Genomic DNA, 12709 nt, shown 5'->3' with positions numbered 1-12709 from the left:
TGAATTTGGAAGCTTCTGATGTACTAAGATGTGTTTCTTGTAGCAGTACTACATCCGGCTGAAACTGATTTACATATTGGAGTATTTTGACCTGTTTTAAAGGATTATTCAAATCTTTCACGTTAAGTGAAATGCAATTCAGAGGCATAGTAATAAGGAAAAAAGAACAGATACATGCACTGTACATGCAAGAAAACAAACTTTATGCACTTCCATTAAACAGGGCCTCCTTATGCAAAAATAAAACATATTGCATAAGGAGAAGACCAACGGGTCAGTGAGAGAGAGAGAGAGAACAGGTGTGAAAAGAACACCAGGAGAAATATAGCAGACTGTAAGAGTAATCATTATGAACACAGTATAAAATACTAATAACAGCAGAAAAGGCATTCAGTGGTATGAAAACATCTTGTAGACAATCCTGACAAGTATTGCAACATGTAATGAGTACGAGGCAGATCGTTTGAAGAGGTGGTAAGGGGAATCACAAATAGATTTACTGTCAAGGGAATAGATAGCAGAGTCAATATCGGAGAGAGCAGAGAGAAAGTGAAAAACCGAATAGAAGAAAAGGAGAAGTAGCAGGTCAAGAAAAGGAAAAGTGAGTAAATAAGAAAACAGATCTGTAGCAAGATTATATAGGAGTTGAGATAATCAGCAAGTCCATGCATCATACTACAGAGAATATATAAAACAGATAGAACAATCATTTAAGAATACATTAGTTAAGCAATGTTTCGAAGAAAACAATTAACTGTGAGAGAATATTGTAGTAAACCTGAATAGACACATCTTTCTATATAAGGAGATAACAAGAAAATTAAGGCTTGTGATGCTCAAATGGCGTCAATGGCACTAGGTGAAATGGATTCGAGAAAGTCACCGAGAGCGTTGGGATCGGTGAAATCCTTAGTACGATTTTGAATGGTGACCCACAGTCGGGCCAGGTAAAACATTCCAAAGCGAGCGTTGAGATCTTTTAGGCGAGGTCTGTATTCCAGGAGCTGTTTTCGTTGGCAGGCTGAAGCTTTGCTCAGATCTGGTACAAGCATAATAGTGCGATCTTCAAACTTCAGGGGTGCTTTCAATTTAGCCCTTCGCATAATTTCGATGGTCTGGCTGAATCTGAGAAGACTCACGATGATCAGTCTCGGGTAGTTATCCTGGGTTGAGCGCTGCGTGTTGACTCGATGAGCTGATTCGATCTCGAAAGGTTGAGAAAAGGTGATATCCAAGATGGTAGGCAAAGTATCATGCAAAAAGGTTATTAAATTTTGACCCTCTCTCCCTTCCGATAAGCCAAGTATCTGAAAATTCCGTTTACGGGCCCTATTATTAGCTTCGTCCAGATCTTTTTCCAGTTGCACCACGTGCTTAAAATGGCGCTGCAGATCTTTAACATTTTCCTCCATGGCGCGTTGTTTAATTTCCAGCGATTCCACTCTGGTGCGGAAATGGAGCAGATCTGTTTTCATCGTGGAGTTGTCTTGTTTGATATGCTCAATGTTGGTGTTTGTCTCAGATACCATGTCTTTCATGGCACGAAGCTCTTCTAATATCGTAGCCGTGGAAGTATCATCAGGCTTAGGGCCCAGTTGTTTCGACGGAGAGGGAGGGTCAATTTTGGACCTTTTGCTGCTCTTCGTAGCAGACATTTGCTGGAACAAAAGTCAGTATGTCTTTAGCTAATTAAATATGCAATCAATGTCGAGTTAGGCAAAGATTAGCGAGTGTGATCTTGATTTTAGCGCTATGATTTCCCAGAGCTCTAATTCAAGCTGCCATCTCATGAAGCTCACTAGCGTCCCCGTTTTATTGTATTAATAATTAAGATGAGGATGGGAGTAAATGACTGTTTAATGTAATAATTGTATAGTTAGTGTGTTCTATGCAGTATTTTATGATTTACTAATTATATTGCACTATCAAAGTTTGAAAATCAATAAAGATTTAAACAAAACTTACAAACTGTATAAAGAGAATTGCAAAACTGTACTTTATATTCCAACAATTAGATTAATTCAATGAAACCCAATAACTCATCATCTCTGCTGTAATAGTTCTGTGGCTCATACTGTGTATTCAGGAATGCATTAGGATTTAGGCCAGGGTGATTTCTTACACTCTGTGTTTCAGGATGCATTCGGGATTCAGTGTTGCCCCGACATAATCCACCGAATGTGGTAGATCACAGTCAGAGGGTGCAAGACCTATCGGCTATACCCCCACGATATCGTTTGCTACCTGTCTTCGCCTCCCTTCATCACTCCAGCTGCCCTGAGCATACATCAGGTATGACGGCATCATTATGATGGGTATCTTTAATTTCACAGAAATATACTAAATTAGGGAATCACAAAATCTGAATTCACTGATGGTTGTACATTCATTTCTCAGAGTATTTGCTGCACATATTTTCCCCTATTTTTCAGAGCTAGAACATAAAAATTACTTCAGTGGAAAAACCAACTTTTTCCCATTTTAAGACAGATGGATTTTTGCAACTACAAGCTGAAAACAATGTCAGATGCTGCAAAAATATCTTGGAAATAAATGGTGGGCACCTTGAATTGTGACAACGCATCCTTCCTAAACTCGCTGTCAGCTGGTCATACTGATTGATGTCTGCAGAGGAGCTGGGAAGGATCAGCACAGTAACACACTATGGGCTGGATTCTACAAATGGTGCCGGTATCGGCAGCCACCTTAAAGATGGCCACCGATCGTGTGTCAGTCATGCAATGGCGCTGTTTGTGGAATTGTGACTACCTCAAACATAGGAGCCGGAAATGCGGACCACGGTTTTCAAGGCCTGCATTTTTGGCGTCCATGTTTGACTTGAATCGTATCTACGACGATGCCTAAGGATGCCTTAGGTCATTTTCAGCGTTTGTCATGCCTGCTTCAACCTTAGGTGTCCTTAGGCGCCACCATAAATGTGATCTAGGCACTAGGTTTGTAGGCACCTACATTATGTTTTAAACAATTTTAAGGGGGGTTTTAAATGGCTTTGCTGCTTAAGGTGGGCGCTGGTAGGGCGCCTATCAGCGCCCAACTGATGGCACCGTTTATAGAATATGAACCTATGTGCTTAGAGTCTTAAAGGTGGGTGTGGCTAAGAAGGAGGTGCTTTCAGAAACTTGAAAGCACTATTATCTGCTCAGAAATTAAATCAAAATCATTGCTATTACTATTTATCATTTCTATAGCGCTGCTAGACGTATGCAGCACTGTACATTAAAAACCAAAAGTCCAACAGGACAAAAAACCCACGGGTTCAAAATCACACAAAAAACAGTGGGAACGGACAATGAACACTCCACAAAGGATCACTGATGTAAAAAGGTTGTGTTTATTCCAATAAAGGACATACACAAACTGTGGATCCGATACAGCACTATGTTTGTCACTGTAAGAACATAAGAACATAAGCAATGCCTCTGCTGGGTCAGACCGGAGGTCCATCTTGCCCAGCAGTCCGCTCACGCGGCGGCCCAACAGGTCCAGGACCTGAGCAGTAATCCTCTATTTATACCCTTCTATTCCCTTTTCCAGCAGGAAAATGTCCAATTCTCTCTTAAATCCCAGTACTGTATTCTGCCCTATAACATCCTCTGGAAGCGCATTCCAAGTGTCCACCACTCGTTGGGTAAAGAAGAACTTCCTGGCATTTGTATTGAATCTGTCCCCTGTAGTGTTGTAATCCACAGGTAACGAGCGCTGAATAACTAATTTTTTTGTGTGTTTGATTGACCCAGCCTTGTATTAACAAAGGACTCGTTACCTGTGGATTACAACACTACAGTGGCCCCTGATGCAGGCGTTTTTATTTGCCGAAACACAGTGCTGTGTCGGATCCACAGTTAGTGTATGTCCTTTATTGGAATAAACACGACGTTTTTACATCAGTGTTCCTTTGTGGAGTGTTCATTGTCCGTTCCCACTGTTTTTTGTGTGGCACTGTACATTAAAACATTCAAGAGACAGACTAACAAACTGCAGAAAAGTGCTAAAGAAACACACAAAATGTTAAAATTAGTTTATGGTAATACTGCATTGACCATGAAGATGGCTTACAAGTGGTTCAAGCGATTTTATAATGGTTGTGAATCGGTTGGAGATGAGGAGAGATTGGGATGTCCTCAACATCAAAAACCCAAGAGAATGCTGAAAGAATAAGTGAAATGATTCGATCAAACAGGCGATTGACTATTAGGGACATTTCTGAGAATCTGAACATCTCTTATGTGTGTAGAAAATTATCTGAGAAATGGGAAAACGGTTTCATCCTCCATCATGAGAACACTCCGTGTCACGCATCGCTTCTGGTATGGCAATTTTTGTCAAATAAAAACATTATGGTGTGCCCTCATCCACCTTATTCACCAGATCTGGCACCTTGCTACTTCTAGCTCTTCCCCAAAGTCAAAATGACCATGAAAAGCAAATGTTTTGAATCAATTCAGGACATCAAGGCAGCCGCGATAGTGCAATTAAAGACACTCACGAAAGAGGACTTCCAGAACTGCTTCAGAAAGTGACAAAAACGATGGAATAAATGTGTTCAAAGCGAGGGGGAGTATTTTGAGGGGTATTAATGGCAATGTATCTTGTACTGTAATTTTTGTTTTATTTAAACATGCCCTTGTACTGTCTGATTAGAGCTTGGGCGGAACCAATACTCAACCAGCTAGAAGCGGCATTCAGACCACTAACCAGTTAAGTAAGTGGCTAAAGTTAGAACAGCAAAATGGCTATCCTAATTTTAATCACTGAGCTAACTGGGAATCAGTCGGAATGTTGACCAATGCCCAGTTAATTTTAAGGTTGCGGCTTCAGGCTTACTATTGCCCCATCCCTCCTCCGTAATCTCAATTCATCCTCCCTCCCATCCCTGATGTCTTGAAGGTCTGACCGAGCCCCGACCTATCCACCTTTTTCCACCCTCATAGGCCCCCTGGGCCTACTTTGTAGATTTCTCATGATCTACCTAGGGCAGGATTAACCAATAGGCCAATTAGGCACGTGCCTAGGGCCCAAAATAGTCAGGGGGGGCACGATGAAGGAGGGCATCAACATTGTTTTTTCCAAATGGGATGGACCCCTCCAGCATCAATCGGCAATGCGGGTCCCACCAATCTGCAACGTGGGCTCCACCCCAATCGGCAATGCGCCCCCCCCCCCCCCCCCATTGATGGAAAGTAAGACAAGCAAGCAACATGGGTAAGAAAGGCAATGGGAACTGTAATTGTGCAAGCAGTGCTGCTTGCCCAAAGCTTCCCTCTGACACAGCTTCCTGTTTCCGCCTGGGCGCATGGTGGGGTGGGGCAGGGCAGGGGGGGCCCAGTGTACTTGTATGCCTAGGGGCCCTCGACAAATTAATCCTGCCCTGGGTCTACCAGGATCCTTATGGCATGAGTAATGCTTATTCGCTCCTGCCCATTGTGGCTTCTTTCACAAAAAGTCCTCTAGAAGTCACAGTGGCCATTTTGTGAAAGCAGCTACAAAGAGGAGGAGCAGAGCATGAGCAAGTGGGCATCAATCTTACCCATAGGGTCCCACTAGATTACCAGGAATCTACAAAGAATGCCTGGGGAGGTATCTACAGGTGCGAGAGGGAGTGGGGTGGGCAGATGAGGCTGGTCAGGCCTTCAAGACTTTGGAGGTAGGAAGGAGGAGGATTAGGATCACAGAGAAGAGAGGAGGAATTGGAGGTGATGAGAGCAACTGCAAAATCCTTATGGGGGTCCCGGCTGATATTCAGATGTGGCCTGCGTAAGTATCTCATGTGGTCCTGGCTGAATATCAGCCCAGAAGGAAAGGGTTAGGACAGGTTTTGTAGTTGGTACCCAAGGCTCCCACTGACTACCTTCAAGATGCTGAGGAGGTCTTTCAGACATCTGCATATCCCTCCCAGCATTTTCTGGGGTGACTTCCTCTGGGAGGTGGTAACAGAGTAACATAGTAGATGACGGCAGATAAAGACCCGAATGGTCCATCCAGTCTGCCCAACCTGATTCAATTTAAATTTTTTAATTTTTTTCTTCTTAGCTATTTCTGGGCAAGAATCCAAAGCTTTACCCGGTACTGTGCTTGGGTTCCAACTGCTGAAATCTCTGTTAAGACTTACTCCAGCCCATCTACACCCTCCCAGCCATTGAAGCACTCCCCAGCCCATCCTCCACCAAATGGCCATATACAGACACAGACCGTGCAAGTCTGCCCAGTACTGGCCTTAGTTCAATATTTAATATTATTTTCTGATTCTATATCCTCTGTGTTCATCCCACGCTTCTTTGAACTCAGTCACAGGTTTACTCTCCACCACCTCTCTCGGGAGCGCATTCCAGGCATCCACTACCCTCTCCGTAAAGTAGAATTTCCTAACATTGCCTCTGAATCTACCATCCCTCAACCTCAAATTATGTCCTCTGGTTTTACCATTTTCCTTTCTCTGGAAAAGATTTTGTTCTATGTTAATACCCTTCAAGTATTTGAACATCTGAATCATATCTCCCCTGTCTCTCCTTTCCTCTAGGGTATACATATTCAGGGCTTCCAGTCTCTCCTCATACGTCTTCTGGCGCAAGCCTATCATTTTTGTTGCACTCCCCTGGACCGCCTCAAGTCTTCTTACGTCCTTCGCCAGATACAGTCTCCAAAACTGAACACAATACTCCAAGTGGGGCCTTACCAATGACCTGTACAGGGGCATCAACACCTTCTTCCTTCTACTGACTATGCCTCTCTTTATACAGCCCAGCATCCTTCTGGCAGCAGCCACTGCCTTGTCACACTGTTTTTCACCTTTAGATCATCAGACACTATCACTCCAAGGTCCCTCTCCCCGTCCGTGCATATCAGCTTCTCTCCTCCCAGCATATACGGTTCCTTCCTATTATTAATCCCCAAATGCATTACTCTGCATTTCTTTGCATTGAATTTTAGTTGCCAGGCATCAGACCATTCCTCTAACTTTTGCAGATCCTTTTTCATATTTTCCACTCCCTCTTCATCTTGGTCTTACGTATGCGCTCGATGCGGAGAAGTGGAGAGCCTGAAGAAACAAGTCAGACTCCTGGAGGGCAGAATACTGGAACTGGAGGCACTTCATGCAGTGGAGGAGGAAGACAGAGATGCAGAGAACTTCAAGCAGTGGAGGAGGAAGACAGAGATGCATAGAACATCAAGACAGAGGACACCATCGAGGAAGAAGTCTGAGAGCTGGAGAGGTTCATAGAGGAGGCATACAGGGAGGCCATGGAAAATCACCAGCAATAGTGGAACTGCCGAGATACACCTACAGAGAGTGTGGATCACCCAATGGATAACCACCAGGAAGAAATGGGTGACACAGCAGCGAGATCTGGAAACAGTGGAAGGAACCCACAAGAAGAAGAGTCTGGTACAAGCCAACACCAGGATGAGAGAAAATGGATGGGAATGAAGGACACGGCTGGAGAATCAAGAGAAGATAGAGAGGACAGCAATCGTCATGGGGGACTCCATCATCAGACAAGTCAACAGCCACATAGTGGGAGGAAGACTGGATCAGCTGGCAACCTGCCTACCGGGAACCAAGGTAGAAGACATAGTGAGCCGCATCGACAGGATCATCAACAGTGTGGAAGAAGAAGATACGGCAGTGGTGATCCATGTGGGGACGAACAACGTGAGCAACAGGAACTACAACAGAGAAGTACTGAAGGACCAGTTCCGGATGCTAGGAAGGAAGCTGAAGACCAGATCGTGCCGGTACCCAGGGCCAACGAGAAGAGGCAGATGGAGCTGCAAGCAGTCAACGCATGGATGCGGCGCTGGTTTGAGTAAGAAGGATTCCACTTTGTGTGCAACTGGACGACGTTCTGGGGGAAGAGCAAGCTATTCAGGAAGGATGGACTCCACCTCAGCAGAGACGGAACGAGGTTACTTGCAAGCAACATCAAGAGAGAAATTGAGATGTTTTTAAACTAGGAAGAAGGGGAAAGCCGACAGTCGATCTAGAGAGAGAGTCGATGGTTCGGGAACCGGTATACCCGGAGGATATCATACAGGAAGATAGAGGGGAAGATTCACCAGATCACAGGCAAGACAGATTGAAAGGGACACAAGAGGGAAGGAAATGCAAGAAAGGAACAGGCAAACTCAATTGTGTGTACACGAACGCAAGGAGCCTTAGGAATAAGATGGGTGAATTAGAAGCTATGGCACATAAAAATAACGTTGACATCATCAGCATCATGTAAACATGGTGGACTGAGGAAAACATCTGGGACACTGTGCTATCGGGATACAAACCATACCGCAGAGACAGAGTGGCTCAAAAAGGTGGGGGCATTGCCATATATGTCAAAGAGGGAATTAAATCTACTAGAGAGAACACGCCACAACCAATGGATAAGTTAAAGTCTCTATGGGTCAAAATTCGAGGAACAAATGGACTGGAAACAAAGATCGGCATCTGCTACCGATCCCCAGGGCAGTCCGAAGAAATTGATGGAGAAATGATGGACGAGATTAAACGCAACTGCAAGCAAGGCAACGCAGTTATCATGGGTGATTTCAACTATCCGGGGACAGACTGGAACCTAGGCACCTCCATCTCCTAGGCACCTCCTGAATGCTGTAGGCGATTGCTTCCTGGAACAACTTGTCAAGGAAAATACAAGAGGAAATGCAATTTTGAACTTAATTCTAAATGGCTTGCGAAGGCTGGCACAAGGTGTAGAAGTAGAAGGGACACTGGGAAACAACGATCACAATATGATCCACTTCGACCTGGATGCAGGGGCGAAACATTGGTCTAGAATGACAACCATGCACTGAACTTCCAAAAAGGGAATTACGAAGGGATGAGACTCATGGTGGGGAAGAAGATTAAGAAGAGGATAAGCACTGTAAAAACGCTAGAGCAAGCTTGGTCCCTTTTTAAGGACACAGTCACCGAGGTGCAAAATATATATATACCGTGTATCAACAAGGGATCCAAGAGGAAAAAGAACAAAGAACCTGCGTAGCTCACCGTAGAGGTGAAGGAAGTGATCGGAAACAAGAAAACTTTGTTTAAGGAATGGAAAAGGTCAAAAACGGACAAAAACTGGAATAAGCACAAATAATATCAACGCAGGTGCCATAAGGCGGTAAAAGGGGCCAAAAGAGACTACGAAGAAAAAATAGCCAAGGAGGCAAAAAACTTCAAACCGTTCTTTTGATATATTAAGGGGAAACAACCCGCGAAGGAAGCGGTAGGGCCGTTGGATGACCATGGAATAAAGGGAGTGCTAAAGAAGAACAAAGCAATCGCCGACAAACTGAACACATTTTTTGCGTCTGTATTTACCGAAGAGGATATACACAGCATACCGGAACCCATCAGGCTATATGCTGGAAACGAAGACGGGAAACTGACAGGGTTGACGGTCAGTCTAGAAGAGGTATGCATGCAGATTGATAGGCTTAACAGTGATAAATCCCCGGGACCGGATGTTATCCATCCAAGGGTCATCAAGGAACTGAAAGGGACTATAGCTGAACTGCTTCAACTAATAGCCAATCTGTCAATCAAATCAGGAAAGATTCCGGAAGACTGGAATGTGGTGAATGTTACGCAAATCTTCAAAAGAGGTTCGATGGGGATCTGGGAAACTACAGACCAGTGAGTCTGACCTCGGTACCAGGAAAGATGGTTAAGGCGCTGATAAAGGACCACATCATTGATCACCTTCATGGATACAGTCTGATGAGGACCAGCCAGCACGGTTTCAGCAAAGGTAGATCTTGTTTGATGAACTTGCTGCACTTCTTCGAGGGAGTAAACAGGCAAGGGCGACCCGGTCGACATTTTATATCTGGATTTTCAGAAGGCGTTCGACAAGGTTCCGCATGAACGACTACTTCGGAAAATTGCAAGCCATGGAATCAAGGGTGAAATACTCACGTGGATTAAAAACTGGCTGGCGGATAGGAAACAGAGAGTAGAGGTAAATGGATAATACTCGGACTCGAAAAGCGTCATGAGTGGAGTGCTGCAGGGTTCTGTGCTTGGACCTGTGCTCTTCAACATATTTCTAAATGACCTGGAAATTGGTACGACGAGTGAAGTGATTAAATTTGCAAACGATACGAAGTTATTCAGAGTAGTGAAGACGCAGGAGGATTGCGAAGACCTGCAATGTGACATAAACACACTCGAGAAATGGGCTGCGACATGGCAAATGGGGTTTAACATGAATAAGTGTAAGGTGATGCATGTCAGTAACAAAAATCTCATGCACGAATACAGGATGTCAGGGGCAGTACTTGAAGAGACCTCCCAGGAAAGAGACTTGGGAGTTCTGATCGACAAGTCAATGAAGCCGTCCACACAATGCGCAGTGGCGGTGAAAAGGGCAAACAGAATGCTAGGAATGATAAAGAAGGGAATCACAAACAGATCATAGAAGATTATCATGCCGCTGTACCGGGCCATAGTACACTCTCACCTGGAGTTCTGCGTCCAGCACTGGTCACCGTACATGAAGAAGGACACGGTACTACTTGAAAGGGTCCAGAGAAGAGCGACTAAAATGGTTAAGGGGCTGGAGGAGTTACTGTACAGTGAGAGATTAGAGAAACTGGACCTCTTCTCCCTTGAAAAGAGGAGACTGAGAGGGGACATGATCGAAACATTCAAGATACTGATGGGAATAGACTTAGTAGATAAAGACAGGTTGTTCACCCTCTCCAAGGTAGGGAGAACCAGAGGGCACTCTCTAAAGTTGAAACGTACAAACGTAAGGAAGTTCTTCTTCACCCAGAGAGTGGTAGACAACTGGAATGCTCTTCTGGAGTCTGTTATAGGGTAAAACACCCTCTAGGGATTCAAGACAAAGTTGGACAAGTTCCTGCTAAACTGGAATGTACGCAGGTGAGGCAGGACTCATTTGGAGCACTAGTATTTGACCTAAGGGCTGCCACGCGAGTGGACTGCTGGGCATGATGGACCACTGGTCTGACCCAGCAGCAGCAATTCTTATGTTCATATGACTCCAGGTCCACCCTGAACCACTCAGTGCCTCCGCTCCGGATGCCACATGCCTAATGGCGCATGAAACATTCTGTTTCTTCTGCTTTTCCCTTTCTTCTATTTCCTTCTTCTATATAAACTCAGCCTTCCTAACTGGAATGCAAAATGAAAGAACATAGTGGTCAGACCAAGGAACAGCATACTGGTTTTCAACAACATCAATCCATTGACTAACTCAAAACTGACAAAGCACAGATCCAAAGTGTGGCTCGCCTTGTGAGTTTGAGAAGTAAGTGATGCCAACCCAAATCTTCAAGAGTATATAGAAACATCGCTGTTGCCATATTGGTTGTACAACTGTCTGCTTGCATATTGAAATCCCCCATCAAAACCGTATGGGTAGAATCTACCTTATTCTCTATCAGCATCTTGAACAGTAAGGAGATGTCATCAGCCAACACACCAGGCGGACAGTAGCATAAAAGAATATCAATATGCAAAGATGAAATCAGCAAACATTCTAAATTTCCATGACACCCAACTTTCACAACAGAGAATTTTCAAGAAGTGTTGGAAAGAATTAACAGCCTACCACCCCTCCTCCAAATCCTGAGTTTTGAAAAGGCAACATAATCAACAACACAAAGTTGATTCAATAACACTTGATTGGAATCTTAAAGCCAGGTTTCTGTAATACATAACACATCAGGTTCATGGGAGGTCAACATCAGCTACAATTTCAATTTTGTTCCTTACAGAACAAGCATTAATCAATAACATATTCAGCTTGGTGGATCCCACCATAACATCACCAATAGCAGTAGTCTCTATCTTCCTCAGGTTAACATAGGTCGGACGAAAGGGTTTCATACTTCCCTGTACAGTACCACACCTTCCCTCCCAACAAATATGGGAATATAACCCATGATGACCCTCTTTAAAGTATGCAAACACCTCTGTCCACCAAAGTTCGCACGAATGTGTGCACAAAGGAGCATTCCTTTGTCGCGCGACATAGTCACCGCTTTGCATCCAGCACTGACCTGAGTTTAAACTCACACCACACTATGCAATCAGAGGAGAAGCATTGATAGTTAGATGTACGGCATTGATAAAGAATATGAAGAGAAACTTGTTACAGAGGCAAAAACTCACAGTAACAACTTTTTCTGGTACATCAGAAGTAGAAAGTCTGTGAGGGATTCTCTGGGATCATTAGATCATCAAGGAGCAAAAAGGGCATTGACGGAGGACAAGACCATAGCACAAGGGCCACTGGATCTCGTTGTCAGAGGATGTGGTAACAGCGGTTAGCATAATTAAGTTTAAAAAAAGATTTGGACAAATTCCTGAGAAAGAATCCATAGTCTGCTGACAGACATCAGGGAAGCTACTGCTTGCCCTGGGATCGATAGGCTGGAATGTTGCTACAATGTAGGATTCTGCCAGGTACTTGTGACCTGTATTAGCACTTTTAGATATAGACCATTGTATGTACCTTTAAAATTCAATAAAAAGTTTGAACTAAAAAAAAAAGAAATGGATATTGGCCTAGATGACCCTTGTTCTGTCCCAGTATTGCTATGCTTAAGTTCTTAAGCTCTAGCAGTTAGCACATGTATAATACTAGTGCCTTGGCATTGAATATCCAAAGCTAATTCTGCCTGCAATGATCAGTATTAAAAAAGAAAATGCTGGCTGCCA

The 12709-nt window shown here is 44.0% G+C and overlaps 1 protein-coding gene across 6 annotated transcripts in view; it reads left to right on the top strand.

Moving 5' to 3' along the window:
• KIAA2012 (KIAA2012 ortholog) overlaps positions 1-12709 on the top strand; it is a 262432-nt gene that overhangs the window by 47474 nt on the left and 202249 nt on the right. For 5 of the 6 annotated variants that reach the window (XM_033946969.1, XM_033946966.1, XM_033946965.1 and 2 more), the window contains one exon: positions 2137-2292. The exons of the other annotated variant lie outside the window; for it this stretch is intronic. In XM_033946969.1, coding sequence (XP_033802860.1) covers positions 2137-2292 — 156 coding nt within the window. The remainder of the gene's footprint in view (positions 1-2136; positions 2293-12709) is intronic. 6 annotated transcript variants of the gene reach the window in all.

The sequence above is a fragment of the Geotrypetes seraphini genome, chromosome 5 (assembly GCF_902459505.1).
Source record: "Geotrypetes seraphini chromosome 5, aGeoSer1.1, whole genome shotgun sequence".
Lineage (NCBI taxonomy): Eukaryota > Metazoa > Chordata > Amphibia > Gymnophiona > Dermophiidae > Geotrypetes > Geotrypetes seraphini.
The sequence above is the reverse complement of the archived record's forward strand: the minus strand, read 5'-3'. Positions and strand labels throughout refer to the sequence as shown.